We start from the raw sequence: 15,400 nt of genomic DNA, 5'->3' as shown, positions 1-15,400 counted from the left end.
TATCGTATTAGACGTTAGCATTTTGCAATAGGTTGTTTTCAATCACGTGGTTCTGACGACGTGCAAAATAGAGTGGAGGAACTATGACGTCACCTTGTTAATCGGCTGCTAGCATAAAACTGGTTCCCTCGATAAATTCCCTACAGGATTTTCCTATAGGCTTTTCGAAGATTACAAATAATTATTACACTTACATGTTTTGTCCAGCCGGATAATCCTTACATGAAAATACAACTTTTAGCACTTTTGGATCTTAAATGCAAACGCAAAAATTGAAAAGCTAACATTAAGCTTTAAACAGACTACTCTGCCTACCATGCATTTGAGCATTTTTTTATTATTTGCACATTTATTGAATAGAAATGTATCCGTTTCACGTATAAAAATTCGTTTTCAGATGGTGACTTTATAGCAATGTGCATGCAGTCGATCGCTCCGATTACATTGGGAAAACCGGCGATCGCGGCAAGTTGCTCTTTAATGTTTGGCTGGTCAACTGCATGGTATGGAGACCTTATATACTTGCTAGACATGCAGATGATCCCGTCCCATACAGCTGCCATTGCACGGCTCAAAGATACTTTGTAGTGCAATTCAACACAATTGCCTCTAGGAGTCGCCAATGGAACTAAAACAAACACACAAGAAATGCACGTACGCCAGGCATGAATTTGGACCAACGCACATTCTCACGTTGATTTCATCGTTAGTAAATACAAACGTGAGAGTGAAACCTGGCATACGCAAAGTTTTTGTGCGTACGCACCGTTGATTCATGAGGCCCCAGCTGAATAAAAAAAAAATGGTAAAGTTAATTAAAACTAGGGAGGTTTAAAACTAGTCTTTTTTTCCAAAAAAGATTTTAAAAAGTAATTTAAAGGGGTCATGACATAAGTTTGTTTTCCTTATTTATTTTTTCTTCATTCATACATTTATTTTCTTGTTGGCTTAGTACCTTTATTAATTCAGGGTCGCCACAGCGGAATGAACCGCCAACTTATCCAGCAAGTTTTTACGCTGCGGATGCCCTTCCAGCCGCAACCCATCCACATCCACACACACATTCACACACACACTCATACACTACGGACAATTTAGCCTGCCCAATTCACCTGTACCGCATGTCTTTGGACTGTGGGGGAAACCGGAGCACCCGGAGGAAACCCACGCGAAGGCAGGGAGAACATGCAAACTCCTCACAGAAACGCCAACTGAGCCGAGGTTCGAACCAGCAACCTTTTTGCTGTGAGGCGACAGCACTACCTACTGCGCCATTTATTTATTTTGTTTATTTATTAATTTATTAATTTATTTATTAATTTATTTATTTAAAAGGTGTTGTACAATTAAAAAAGTAATGAACAGTATGTTTTTGCTTTATCTGTAAATGACTGTATATAACATGCACTAGTAAGGGGATTTTGTTCCTTTCTTAAGTATTTACTGAAGAATTTAATGGAGAGAAAAAAAATCTTACTGACCTTAATCTGTTGTAAATGAAACCCCACTCTATGTAGTAAACACATTGATTAAAACACACACTAAGCTCAAATTTATTGTATTTATTTATTGCAATTCAGGGACTTTGCCTGAAAGGGGTCTTGTGCGACAAGAAGGCACAAAGAAGATTCAGTCTTTCGCTGATCAGCAACAGGGATACAGTCACAGTCCAGACCCGGTGTATGATCCACCTGCACCTGTGATGAAAGTTCTGAACCTGACCGGCTTCAGAACCGTCCTCTTCTGTGCCTGCAGGACTCACACCGTTGAAGAAGTGCTGGTGACAGAACCTGAGATGTCTAGCTTATTACCTGATAAAGATACTGGTGCCTGCAATGGCTGATTTTTTGCAGCTCGGTCCATATTTTATTTGAATTTTCAAAATGTATTTATCTTGTCTGTTTCCTGGTTGTGTTATATAAATCGAAGTATGTCAAAAATAGTATGACCTTCTTTAAAAAAAAAGTTAGCTCACTTAGAAAACAGTATATGAGACATTTACAACATAGGCTCATTCTGAAAACGTAGCCCTATATACGTTTCCAGAGATCGCAAATTATGTAGCCAGAAGTATGTATGGCTGCATTTAATTTTCAAGATGAATGCTATGATGCTGTACCTTTTTGCGCTTACCAGCTGACAGCTTACCTTCGTATGGACGGCTTTCACGCTGTTATCAGTTTGTCCCTTTACCTTGCCATGTACGTCGGCGGATTTGAAATGCAGAAAGGAGTTAACGACGTCGGGGATCGAGTCTGGCGAAAAAACACTTCTAGAAAGCAGCAAGCCAAAAAATGAACTAAACAAGTAAATTACAGCGTGAGAGTGTGGTAAAATGTGGTAAAAATCAGGTGAAGGCTTTTCTTTTTCTGGATTGCTTTTGAAAATTGTTGGTTGGGTTTAGGGAAGTTGGTGGGCGAGTCAATCAACACAGTTGGATGGGTTTTGGGAAGGAGGAGGGTGGGTCAGTCGATCGGTCAGTCAGTCGACAGCGGCCTCTGGTTGATTTCCGTGAGATCTGCAGGCGAGAATGGCACTTGTGAGAGAAATTGGAGATCTGAAAAAGCGTACACAGCGGCTTCTGTTGGATTCACTAGACAAAAACTGCAAAAAAAAAATTGCTCCTGGAATGTATTTGGTGCTCTCCAGAAATGTATGTAGAGGTACATTTTCAGAATGAGCCTGGGTTGGAAGTTTAGACTAACAAGTCTTTAAACAGCATGTAGGTGTTTTGTTAGTTGTTGCTAGAATAACTGAATCACGAGCTGTATAAACCACACCCTTTTCTGGAAAGAGGCGGAGACATGCAGCTAATTTGCATTTAATGAAAGATACAAAAAGATGAATATTCCTGCTTCATCCCAAAAATAAGAATGCAAAGCTATAATGCAGTTCACCTATCGTGGCTTTGCATTTTCGCAAATTTGTTAGAGCAATTTTACTTTTTTTAAATACTTCGATTTCAATGTGATTATAATACTCTGATTAAGAGTTAACCATGTAAACAGCCATTTTTGATTAATGTAATCAGATTAAGGTCATAATTGAACTAAAGAGAAATTTAGTTAGGACGTGTGGAGTCGATTTTAATCGCATTATTGAAGTGCATTACTGACATGTAAACACCTTAATCTAATTATTACCGTCATGTATGACTTTTCGCAACGTTCTGCGATAGGATAGTCCACACCAGCCTGATCTCACAAGGAAATGTTTTTTACATTTTGTCAGTTTAGCTGCCGATTTGTACAAATTCGTACGAAAATGTACTATTTCAAAAAGGAGGCGTGGCACCTAACCCCAACCGTCATTGGCCGATAAGCAAATCGTACTAAATTGTACGAATTAGATTGTACGAGTTCATACAAATTAGCCACTAAATCAAATAGTCACGAATTGCCGTGAGATTGTGTTGTCCACACACACTTGGTTGTTTGACACTCTTTGCACCTACCGAGTCAATGCACACCACAGACACCTGTATCGTGAAATTCGAAGGTTTTTTTTCCTCCACTCAGCATTCGGTAAGATCTTCCATTAAAACAAAACTCTTCCAGCAGTTCATAGTTGCATCCAGTATCTCGTTTGTCACGGTAGCATGCATGAATTGAAGTGAAAGTGCCAAACTGCAGTTAAAATCGACAAATTAACAATGAAACACCCAAAATTACTCCGGAGGAAATGCGGATAGCGTGATGACGCAATGATGTTAATTTAAGTTTGTGCTATAACATGTTAAACGGGATCATGAAAGAAACATCAAAAAGCAACTCATTAACACCTTAATCTTATTATTGTTTTAGTTAGATTAAGGCAAATAATTTGATTACTGATGTCCATGTAAACGTAGTCAGTGATGAATGTTTGCGCCTCAACAGGTTTTGATCTTTGACTTCATTCTATAATACTGAACTTATTTATGAAAGTTTGAACTTTGAGAGTGCTTAAACAGAAGAGAAAAGTATGAAATTGTTAATGCCTGTATAAGAAAAGTGTATAAAGTTTGTAGTGAGGGGTTTTACCAGCCTGATCTCACCAGAAAGTATATTACGTTTTGCCAGTTTAGTGGCTAATTCGTACAAGTTCAGTCATACGAAATTGTACGGTTTTTAAAAAGGAGGCGTGGCACCTAACCCCACCCCTAAACCCAACTGTCATTGGGGGATGAGCAAATCGTACTTGATGGTATGAATTCATAAGAATTAGCCACTAAATGAAAAGTTACGAATTGCCGTGAGATTGTTAAGGGTTTTACATCCTTAAAACATCTTTAGTATTTGTAAAAAAGAAAAAAGCTGACTACTTCACAGATTTTGCAGGGGTTTTTTAGAGCGTAACTCCCACAAATATCAAAGGACCATTGTACAGCATGTTATAATAGCATTCTGGGGACATCTGAGACTTATATTTCATATTGTCCCACTGGTTGAAAAATTTAATACACCTTATTCATTTCTCTTGGTCTTCTTGGAACAGAGCAGGTGTGTCTACTGAAAAACTAAAGAAAGACAAAGACAGGTATTTCCGTAATCTTTAATTCTGAAAAATAGATCTTTAAATAGTTTTACAAATATTATATAATTTCTGACATCTTTAAGTAAAATGTAAATAATGCCACAAAACAGATAAATACAGTAAGTTGTATGGAAAACTGAGTATTACCGCATAAAGCACACATAAGGACTACATAAACATTGCTACACATTGCACAGAGTAAACTCTTAATTTGTTCGAAATAAGCCTTCATAAAAGTACTCGAAACCCTTATGTATGCTAGATGGAGAAATACAGTGTACAATGTGACCATTAAATATTGATTAAGCTGGAAAAGACACTTCTTTTTTACAGTGAGAAACATGTAACTGACCATATGCATGAACGTGAAACCATTATGAATCTGAAAGTACATATACCTGATGTTTTAAAGGCCTGCTTGTTAACTGTTTGTTTCTTTAGGTGTGTACCTTCCAATCTCTTTATTAACAGAACTTCCTCCTCTGTCTCAAATCTTATCAGGCCGCGTTGGGCTGATCGCCTGTGGTTGAGTCACTGCATACCTGAGTATAAAGCAAATTCATCTATAGTTTCCTCACTTCAGAGGTTATAATGATATGTTTAGTGAAAGTGTTTGAGACTGAACATGAGATATCAGTGTACGTGTGTGCATCTTGGTATATTTGCGATAATGTTCCAGTGTAGGCAGTAAAGAAACCCTTCTGATAAGTGTTAAATATGGGTTTTAAAGATCACTTTTGTCACGTATATATCCTCACTCAAGGATCGACTCACAGAAAAGCTGCTTTTAGTCTTTGAACAGTCTATTCAGAGTCTTACATGATGGTGTTCTTCATTTTAGGACTTCTCTCCTATGGTGCTGTCAGATTTACCATTGCTCTGTGAAATTTGGTGTAAATTCCAGTCATCTCAATTGTAATCCTATGACTGGTTCATTCCAGTTGTTCACGAGTAACCCTGCTGGTCCTACACTACCCAACCCGCTCTGAGCTAGGATTAAACCCTCGACTCTCCGCATGGGAGTTGGTTGCTCTAACAAGGAGGCTAAAGACCATGGCCTGCAGCGTCTGTCACTAGAGCACTTTTTCGGGTTCAGAAGAGTGAGATTTACCTGCACAGCACTTCACTAGCTGCCCTCGGTTACACTCACCCCTCCTAAACCTCACTCCCATTCAGGTCACGGCATCGATGTAACCCTGCCATTCCTACACCATTCAACCCACTCTGACCTAGGATAGAGCAGGCGACTCTCCGCATGGGAGTTGGTTGCTCTAAGAAGGAAGCTAAAGACGATGACCTTTAGCGTCTGTCGCTAGATTTTCAGGTTCAAACCTGCTTTTTTATAGTGACATTTGTGTAATACATCACCACATTATTGAAAATTCCTAAAAGCTAGTACACACCAAGCCAATGATCAGCCCTTGGACATTGTTGGGCTGTCGGTGAGCGTCTGGCAAGTTTGTTTGGTGCTTTCCACACTTTGCCATTTGTCGAGCTCACATTTGAAGGAGTTTGTTCGATTCAGCATGTGGAATTGAGGTTGGCCGCCAATAAAAGAGAGCACTCTAATTGGCTGTTCAGCAACGACCAGAATACAAAACAAAACTGAATACTTGCAAGCAATATGGATTATCAGATTATCAAGCATATTTGATTGAGAAGTACTGTGAAAGTCGTTTCATCCACATGCATGCGCAGAAGCTTCTTTCTTGTTTAACCTGCTGTCGTTTGTTTGGTGTGCTCATGCTCACCTTTTTATTCCAGCTGATGCAATGCGACAACACAGTCAGTTTTGATATTAGTTTTTTGATATCGGCTTGGTGTGTCCCAGGCTATAAACTAACATACTTGAGCTACTTCAGTCCTCATGTTGCACTTTTGGTCATCAAGAGTGTTCGAGTAAGTTCTATATTTTTGTCTGTGCAGGCAGGGGAGGGATGTGGGATTGAGTTCACTAGGTGGTGCAAATGTTGAATTCACCCGTTCACACGTATTTGCAGTTTAGTATACTGTACCTGTGTGCGAGATGGAGCGGGAAAAGAAGTATACCTGGGTTTTTAGGTGTTTTTTTTTTTTTTGGAAACTTCCTCATTCCTCCCTTATTTTCATCTATCATTGTCCATCATGCTCCAAGGATGGAAGTGTGCTGGATCGAGCACTTGAGTTCCGATCCAGTGAAGCAATGAGGAATACCAGTGTATCCCTGTGACTTGATGTCCAACAGGACCTCCCCAGTTATAAAGTACCCTGAGTGGCCCGAAAGCCCAGTGAGCCAGCCAGTGCTGGTCCACGGCTGCGTAGCAGGAGGAAACAATGCCATTGACCACCACCGTCCCATGGCTGGTGAGTGGAGCGAAGACCCCCCTGTCCTCCTGCATTTGGATCCGAGAGACCCGTGATAAACGTCCGTGCCGTCCTGCTGCTTGTGTGGACACCACACACTGACCTGGCAGCACATCGCTAGCAAATACAGACCGCAGTTCTGCATTGGCTGCAGACCCTGAGCAGTTCCCTTCAGATACAAACAGCAGATGAGCCGCCGTCAAGCTCAGTTTCGCACCAGAGTCTGTCTCAATGGTGAAGAACTGCTTCCTTGCGGAAGGGTCACGGTCCAGGAAGGCGATGACCTCGCTGTACACAAGCGTCCCGCTTCCGTCGCTTTCCGATGAAGCCAGGACTTTCTCTCCAGGCTGCAAGCTGTCCAAAGTCTTCAAGCTTCCATCCTCAACGGTGACGAGAGCCGATGCTGGAAAACAACCGCCGGTTTTAGCAGCCACAGAGTGCTCTAAAAATGGACAGAGAGAAAACAATCACCAAATGAGTCATCACATTGTCCGTTTTTTTTCTATCGTGATGTCTTATGCACACAGTAGCTTAAAACAATTCCAAAGGTCAGATGTTCATTACAGCCTCAAATGGCACAGTGCCTTCCTCTGATTAATCTTCAATCCTTAAAGCACACACCCGAGCACAAACACACTCCTGCTCTCATTGTAAACCCATAAAAATCCAATCAAACTGAAAGACGCAGTGGCAAACGGTGCAGGGCAAACATTTCAAGCGTCATCCTTCAGGCTAATTAGTTTTTTTCTTTTCACACGACTCTGGTCAGCAGGTACAAATGCGGTTAAGGCTAATAAATAACCACTTGATTGAATCTCGGCTCTCTATGACTCCTGTTTGACAGAGGTTTGGGAGCTACGTACGCTCTACAAAAATGGAACGAGTCTCAAGTCTCCGTCAATCCTACACAAATATTTGGGAAAGGTAAGTACCAAGGCCAGGTGATAAGACGGGATGAGATAAGAGATCTGAGAAAAGGGGACAACAGAGTTACCGTCTGGAAAACAAAGGAGCTGGTTAATCATCTCTCAGCACTATAGAGGCCAGCCCTACTTCTCAAGGCACATTCTCTGTCACATGCACACACAAACACACGCATACTTACATATTTCTTGTGCATTTGAAGTACGCACACACATTCAGAGGTGTAAAACGAAATGGGGATTTAAAGAACTTATTTTGTCTCATAATTAATAAAAATGATGCCTCTACTATGGTGAACTGTATATTTTGAATACTTGTATCAAAGTGAGCTCCTCAAATCTGACAAAATCAGTTGAATAAGCCGGGTGAAAAACACACCTATAGAGGACTTTGATAAAGCAGAAGCAGACTACAGGTCTTGCTTGTGTTTGCATGCTCTATCAGACTGATAACAGAAGTGCCTCACAAATGTCCACATACAGGGCCCATTCCTCTCTAACTGTGGTTAAATCCATACCACTATAAATATATATATATATATATATATATATATATATATATATATATATATATATATATATATATATATATATATATATATATATATAACGTCAGAATATGAAGTCAGAATTATTAGCCCCTCTTTAATTTTGTTTTCTTTTTTAAATATTTTTAAAATGATGTTTAACAGAGCAAGGAAATTTTCACAGCATGTCTGATAATATTTTTTCTTCTGGAGAAAGTCTTATTTGTTTTATTTTAGCTAGAATAAAAGCAGTTTTTATAAAAATAAAAAAAAAAACATTTTAAGGACAAAATTATTAGCCCCTTTAAGCTAATTTTGTTTTCGATAGTCTACAAAACAAACCATCGTTATACAATAACTTGCCTAATTGCCCTAACCTGCCTAATTAACCTAGTTAAGCCTTTAAATGTCACTTTAAGCTCCATAGAAGTCAAATATTATTTACCATCTTCATGGCAGCAATAAAATAAATCATTATTAGAGATGAGTTATTAAAACTATTATGCTTAGAAATATGTTGAGAAAATCTTCTTTTCGTTAAACAGAAATTAGGGAAAAAAATAAACAGGGGGCTAATAATTCTGATTTCAACTATATATATATATATATATATATATATATATATATATATATATATATATATATATATATATATATATATATATACACACACACACACGTCAGGTTTGTTTGTTAAAATGGGTTCTTTCATGGGTAAATGGTTCTTAAAGAGTTTTTACACTAATAATGGTTATTTAAAAACTGTTAGCTTAAATGTTCATTTAGGCATGAAAACGTAATTTTGGATGCATCATTTGTACTTTTCATGAAGAGTAAGTTCACTCAAAAGTTTGAGTTTGTCCTACTTCTGATGTTAATGGCTACTGGTTTCTAGCGACATTCAAAATATCTTCTCTTGTGCTCAACAGAACAAAGGAAATCTAAATGGTTTAGAAAGTCAAGTAAATAATGACAGAATTTGCATTTTAGGGAGAACTGTACTTTTAAGTGAGTTTATTTAGGAAAATTGTAATGAACTGATTAAAGTATAAAATACGATTTTAAGAATAAGATTAGTTGGCAGCTTGTTGATAAGATAAAAATTAAATGACCATAACAGTGCGCAGTGTTATAAAGGAAAGGTGGTACATTTTAAAAATTGAACTGGATTTTGTTGCCACATATTTAAGCATGTATATACTATGTGTGCAATTTTGTCAGTTTATGTATCTGTAGGGGCCGACTTAACCAATAAGCAAGGTAAGCGACTGCTTAGGGCCCCAGGAAATGTAAGGGCTCCTAAATAAATATATAGAAGTATAAATTATAACTTGTATATATCATCGTTTTCTATCAGATTTTGTACATTGAAGGTCTATTATTACATCTGCACAAGTGTGTCTCCCCAACCCTCAATCTTGGACCAGTCCAGCAGACAAATCGGTAAAGATTTAGTTTTAAAAATGCAATAGTTTATTTATAGTTTGTAGTTGTAGTTTCACTAAACCTGTCCCTGTCTGTAAGTGTTGTAAGGATCTGTGTTGATTTTTTAAATAATCTGTTCAACAAGAGCAAAAACCGGTCATTTTTACAATCAAAAAAGGGATTAAACTGCCAAAAGAGACAATAAAACACTGAATGGCTGCACTTTCACTTTCCTATTGTTTGCACAATAATTTGGTCTCTGGTGAGTTTGGTAGAGCCAGGTGTTTAAGGTTTAATGATGTGGTCTGTTACCTGCATCCCAAGTCTACCACTTATCTCACCCAAGTTAATGAGAACTGACCAACTTTACCACAACAGGACACACCTGATTTACCGGCACACTGAACGAACGCTTATGAACCTTTCCACCTGGAGTCACTTTAGTTCAAATGCTGTGGATCAGACTGCACACATGTCATGTTGTAAATGTTTAGTGGCATATTGTCACCTTAGAATTATACGGTTCTATTTGACATTTTTGTCAAAATTGAGTTATTCACATATTCTTATGAAATGACAACTTATTTATATTATGGGATGTTTTTTTATAAGTTGTTTTTATTTAAGGACTTTTTATTTAAAAAAAAACAAATGTTATACACATACTGTTTGCTATGGAATGCAAAAACTTTAAAGCTCATTATCTCAAAATCATTTAGAACGCAGATAGAACCTCACAATTCGAAGGTGACGATATATTTCTTTGAAAATTAAGATAAAACCAATATATATGCTATGAAAAAATGCAAAAACAATATATATTTTTTTTAAATATTTGCAAAAAGATGTATAAGAGCAATGATTTACTTTACAGTATTTCCTTTTATATTGTTTTTAGTTTAGAGAAAATCTTATTTCTTTTAGTTTGGAATAATTAGTTAATATTATCAGCTCCCTTAAAATATATATCTTTTTTTATTAATTGTAGTCCAATGACTTGCCTAAATAACCTTGACTTGCATAGTTTACCTAATTAACCAAGTTAAACTTTCATTTGCACTTTATGCTAAATATTTGTTTGTTGCAAAATAAAAAGTAAGTAAAAGTATAATGTACTTTTATCATGACAAAGTCAAAAAAATTGTTATTAGAAATTAGTTATTATTACTACACTACCTGACAAAAGTCTTGTCCCCAATCCAACTTTGAGGAACACCAAATAATAACTGGACTTCTAGTTGATCATTTACTATCAGAAGTGGCTTAAATGAAAGACAGAGGACTCTAGATTACTCTAAAATAACAGATGATCATGTCTAGATTTTTTATTATTCAATTAATACAGTAAGGTCTGACTTTGCCTCCTATAAGCTTGGAGGATTGCATCCATACATCTCTGCAATGACTCAAATAACTTATTAAGTCATCTGGAATGGCAAAGAAAGCGTTCTTGCAGGACTCCCAGAGTTCATCAAGATTGTTTGGATTCATCTTCATCGCCATTTCTTACCCTAGAAACCCTAGAAAGGCTCAATAATGTTCATATCTGGTGACTGGGCTGGCCAATCCTGGAGCACCTTGACTTTCTTTGCTTTCAGGAACTTTGATATGGAGGTTGAAGTATGAGAAGGAGCGCTATCCTGCTGAAGAATTTGCCCTCTCCTGTGGTTTGTAATTTAATGGGCAGCACAAATGTCCTCATACCTCAGGCTTTTGATGTTGCTATTCACTCTGCAGATCTTTCGCACGCCCCCATACTGAATGTAGCCCCAAACCATGATTTTTCCTTCACCAAACTTGACTGATTTCTATGAGAATCTTGGGTCCATGCGGGTTCCAATAGGACTTCTGCGGTATTTGTGATGATTGGGATACAGTTCAACAGATTCAGCAGAAAAATCTTCAACCTCTTTTCTAAATGTTCAACTAGAAGTCGTTATTATTTGTTGTTCATACAACTGAGATCTTCAATGCCACTTTTGTCAGGTAGTGTATTATGTTTAAAAATGTTTTGAATAAATCTCTGTTAAACAACACTTGGAAAATATTGGGAAAAACGAATGAAAATTATGCACATCATCATGAGTCGGTTGCTAATGTAAACATTTGCACTGAATGTTCCACAGAGCGCATCAGATTGAAGTGGTCTCTATGGTTGTGCTGTAAACAAACAAGTGATTTATGAAGTCTCTTCCCTACCTGACTTGACGCTGCAGTGGATGTGAGCTTTGGACTCATAGTAGACCCAATCAAAACCGGCCTCCACTGCAAGACGGGCCAACATGCCATATTTATTACGGTCTCGATCAGAAGTGGTGATGTCGACAGCTCTTCCTTCGTAATGCAGCGAATCTTCAAAGTGATTGCCGTCTTCATCCCAACCCTCGGTCACCCTGAGCTTCACCCCGGGCCACATGTTCATCACAGAGATAGCCAGAGAGTTCAGCTTATCTTTACAGCGCTGTGAACGCAACAAAAGGGAGATGTTTAGACCTGGGTTACACACGTGGAAGACGATGGTGTGCCTTCACTGCAGTTTTGCAAGAAATAAGCAAACAAGAAAAGTTATAACTCCAAAGGGCAAAACAGATTGAATCACAGAAGAAAAGAAAGGCAAAACTGATACAAATCACACTGAATTTGGTTTGTCTGGTATAAAATGCATTATCCACACTGAAAAGACAATGCTGGGTTGTTTTTAACCAAATGCTGCGTTAAATATGGACAAACCCGACATAAAATATAGTTTTAATTTAATATTTTTTTTTAAAATAAGCCATATTTGACCCAATTTTGGATTTAAAGAGATAGTTACCTCAATAATCTGACATCATTTACTCAAGCTTTAGTTTTTTCCAAGCCTGTTTGTCTTTCGTTATTAAAAAGAAGATATTTTGAAAAATGCTGAAACCTGTAACCATTGACTTCCATAGTAATTGGTTTTCCTATGAAAATCAATGGTTACAGGTTTTGAGCATTCTTCAAAATATCTTCTTTTGAGTTCAACAGGGAAAAATAAACTTATAAAAGTTTGGAAGCGCTTGAGGATGAGTAAATAATGACTATCCCTTTAAAACAACCCATCATACATATGATTTCTTAAGAGTTTAAGTGTATGAGACGACTATTTTATGATCTATTTTATGTATTCAAGAGTATTTCACTTCCCTTGTTTACCCTGTTTAACTTTGCACAATTTTTAATTAAAGTTTCAGCAATGCTACTTTAGCTGCCACATTTTTTGTTTCAACCCCCAGCACCTTTTCGTTTATTTCTAGAGAGTTTATTTTCAAAAGCGCCTACGTAAAGCATCACATAATGACAAATTATTGGATCATGAGGAGAACTGAGTGATGCTTCAACCCACAAATATACACAGATTTATTTTTACCATCCCACAGGTATTTTTTTCAACAACCAAGGTACAAAATGTGTCTAGAAGTTTGAGTGATTCACTTTTAACCTAACCACATTCACCAACCTTCAGAATACACAACTTGCTTTTAAGAGCAAATTCATATTTACATTTACATCTAGTCATTTAGCAGACGCTTTTATCCGAAGGGACTTACAAATGAGGACAAGGAAGCAATTTACACAACTATAAGAGCAACAATGAATAAGTGCTGTAGGCAAGTTTCAGGTCTGTAAAGTCTTAGAAGGAAAGCATTAGTAATTTTTTTTTTTTTTTTTTGAGTACAGTTAGTGGTATATCCAGAGAGGCAATTGCAGATTAGGAAGTGAAGTGGAGACTTATTTCAGCATGGAAACAGACGTTCATTTCTGTAACACAGATATATCGCAAATAACCACATTTGTTAGAAAAACATTATCATGATTTGGAAAGGAAATTAAAGTCATAAGTTCATTAAATTTGGATTAATTTACATTTATGGTTTATTTACTTTTTTAAATAATGCTAACACTGATTAAAAGATTATTTTAGACAGATTATTTTTAACAGAAACACTGTAAAAAAAGAAAAAGAAAAAAAAAGCAGGGTCCCACACAATTGATTCAGTTAACTTAACACTTTTAACAAATTTATGTGGATTGAACATAAAAAAAAATTAAGTTGTCCCAATGAAATCTCAAGAATTGTTTTGTTTCAGCTCAGCTTAATTAAGTAATTTGAACAAGTAAAAAAAAAAAAAAAAAAAAAAAAATATATATATATATATATATATATATATATATATATATATATATATATATATATATATATATATATATATATATATATTGTTTTGAGTGTATGACAGCTCTATATAGAAATTCTTTCCACTTTTAAAAATTAAAAATAAAACTATTTATTGGCATCTTCGGTTCCATGATGTAATTATTTAGAATAACACATACTCTATATGTGTTATCTCTATAAGATATAATTGATTTAAAAAAAACTTTTTACTAAAATAACCTAATAGCCGCATTATAACCCTTGTGTAAGTCTTATTTTTAAAAGTCATTTTAAAGAATTTTGAAATCAATATGCTAATCTGAAGAACCTACAATGTTATATCAATAACATTTTAAGTCCCCAAAGAACTAACCAAACTCACACACAACAGGCAAAGCCGCTTTTGAAAAGCCCAAGATTCTTTGCTGAAGCCTTTTTTTCAATCAGTTTTAAGAGACAAAATGCTGTCAGCAATCAATTCCTTTGAAAGCTGTGAGGATCGATAGGAGCGCGTCGGTGGGACTGAGCAAAGGGCACAACCGCTGAGCAACAGGTTTAATGCGCTCGCAATCGAATCAAAGCCACTGAGTGTGTTTCTAATGGGCTGATAATTGAATTCATAGCAAGCGCGTTCTCCAAGTGCCGCTCACCTGCGTCATGAGTCGATCCGCACCTGTGTTCTCCTCATCTTTGAAGATGATGTCCGGGTTGTAGTTCGGCGTGAGCTCTTTAAAGCGCTCTGAGTTCCTGGTGATCTTGCCCTCGATTCTCCCGCTGGCTCCCAGTGTCTTCTCGGCTACATTTGGACTAAACTGCTTGTAATTAAGGGGTGTCAGTTTCTTCGGAGGCCGCCTTTTCCCATGTCCCCTCCCCGGCCCACAGCCCTCGTTAACAGGTGCGAAAATCAGGGCGCAGCCGACGAGGAGCCCAAACACCACGGGGAGACGCATTCCACCGCAAGCGGCCGGGCACTCCGATGCGGAGTGGTACGGTGGCACAGCTCGCCGTTCACTGAGAAACTACCCCCCGCGAGATCCTTCTTCCCCCCCACGGGGTAAATGATGGGGAGGACAAAACCTCTACTTCTTTATTAGCCTTATCCGTGCCATCGTCCGTGCGTAAAATTCGCTTTACGCAAAGCCAGTCATGGAGAGCCGCCGGAGAAAAGATCCAGTGATACCAAATGTTCAGTGCCCATAAAACGCGAAACGCTGGTCTCTCGAGAAAATCACCCAAATGAGAGCGAGCGGGCAAGTCCATTTATTTATCTAACAGATTCCAGGAGAGAAAGAGAGAGAGAGATAGACTCCGGGAGAGCTTTCAGAGAGACTCCTGCTGTCTTTGAATGCGTGCGTCCGTCAAGTGATCTGAGCTGCCGGCGCACTGAAGACAGACCGCACCCTGCCAGCTTCTTGCCCCTCTCTATCCCTGCCTGCCACTCCTCCCCATGGGTCACATTGGGTGCGTCGTGCTGTATGCCCACCGGC

At 37.8% G+C, this 15,400-nt stretch overlaps 2 protein-coding genes across 3 annotated transcripts in view; one reads left to right on the top strand and one right to left on the bottom strand.

Moving 5' to 3' along the window:
• Window positions 1-5,231, top strand: part of slc23a3 (solute carrier family 23 member 3) — a 29,390-nt gene extending 24,159 nt beyond the window's left edge. The window contains exon 12 of one of the 2 annotated variants that reach the window (XM_017357754.4): window positions 1,581-5,231. In XM_017357754.4, coding sequence (XP_017213243.2) covers window positions 1,581-1,843 — 263 coding nt within the window. In that variant the 3' untranslated portion in view covers window positions 1,844-5,231. The remainder of the gene's footprint in view (window positions 1-1,580) is intronic. The other variant, XM_073912482.1, reaches the window with a different exon arrangement.
• A 1,348-nt stretch (window positions 5,232-6,579) lies between these two features.
• Window positions 6,580-15,180, bottom strand: ihha (Indian hedgehog signaling molecule a). The gene is given in 3 exon segments (NM_001034993.2): window positions 6,580-7,300; window positions 11,933-12,194; window positions 14,564-15,180. Coding segments are annotated over 3 exon segments (1,242 nt in total). The 5' UTR covers window positions 14,864-15,180; the 3' UTR covers window positions 6,580-6,620.
• Between the last annotated feature and the right edge of the window lie 220 nt (window positions 15,181-15,400).

This window comes from Danio rerio, chromosome 9 (assembly GCF_049306965.1).
Source record: "Danio rerio strain Tuebingen ecotype United States chromosome 9, GRCz12tu, whole genome shotgun sequence".
Taxonomy (NCBI): domain Eukaryota; kingdom Metazoa; phylum Chordata; class Actinopteri; order Cypriniformes; family Danionidae; genus Danio; species Danio rerio.
Note: the sequence above shows the minus strand (reverse complement) of the source record. Positions and strands in the feature narration are given on the sequence as shown.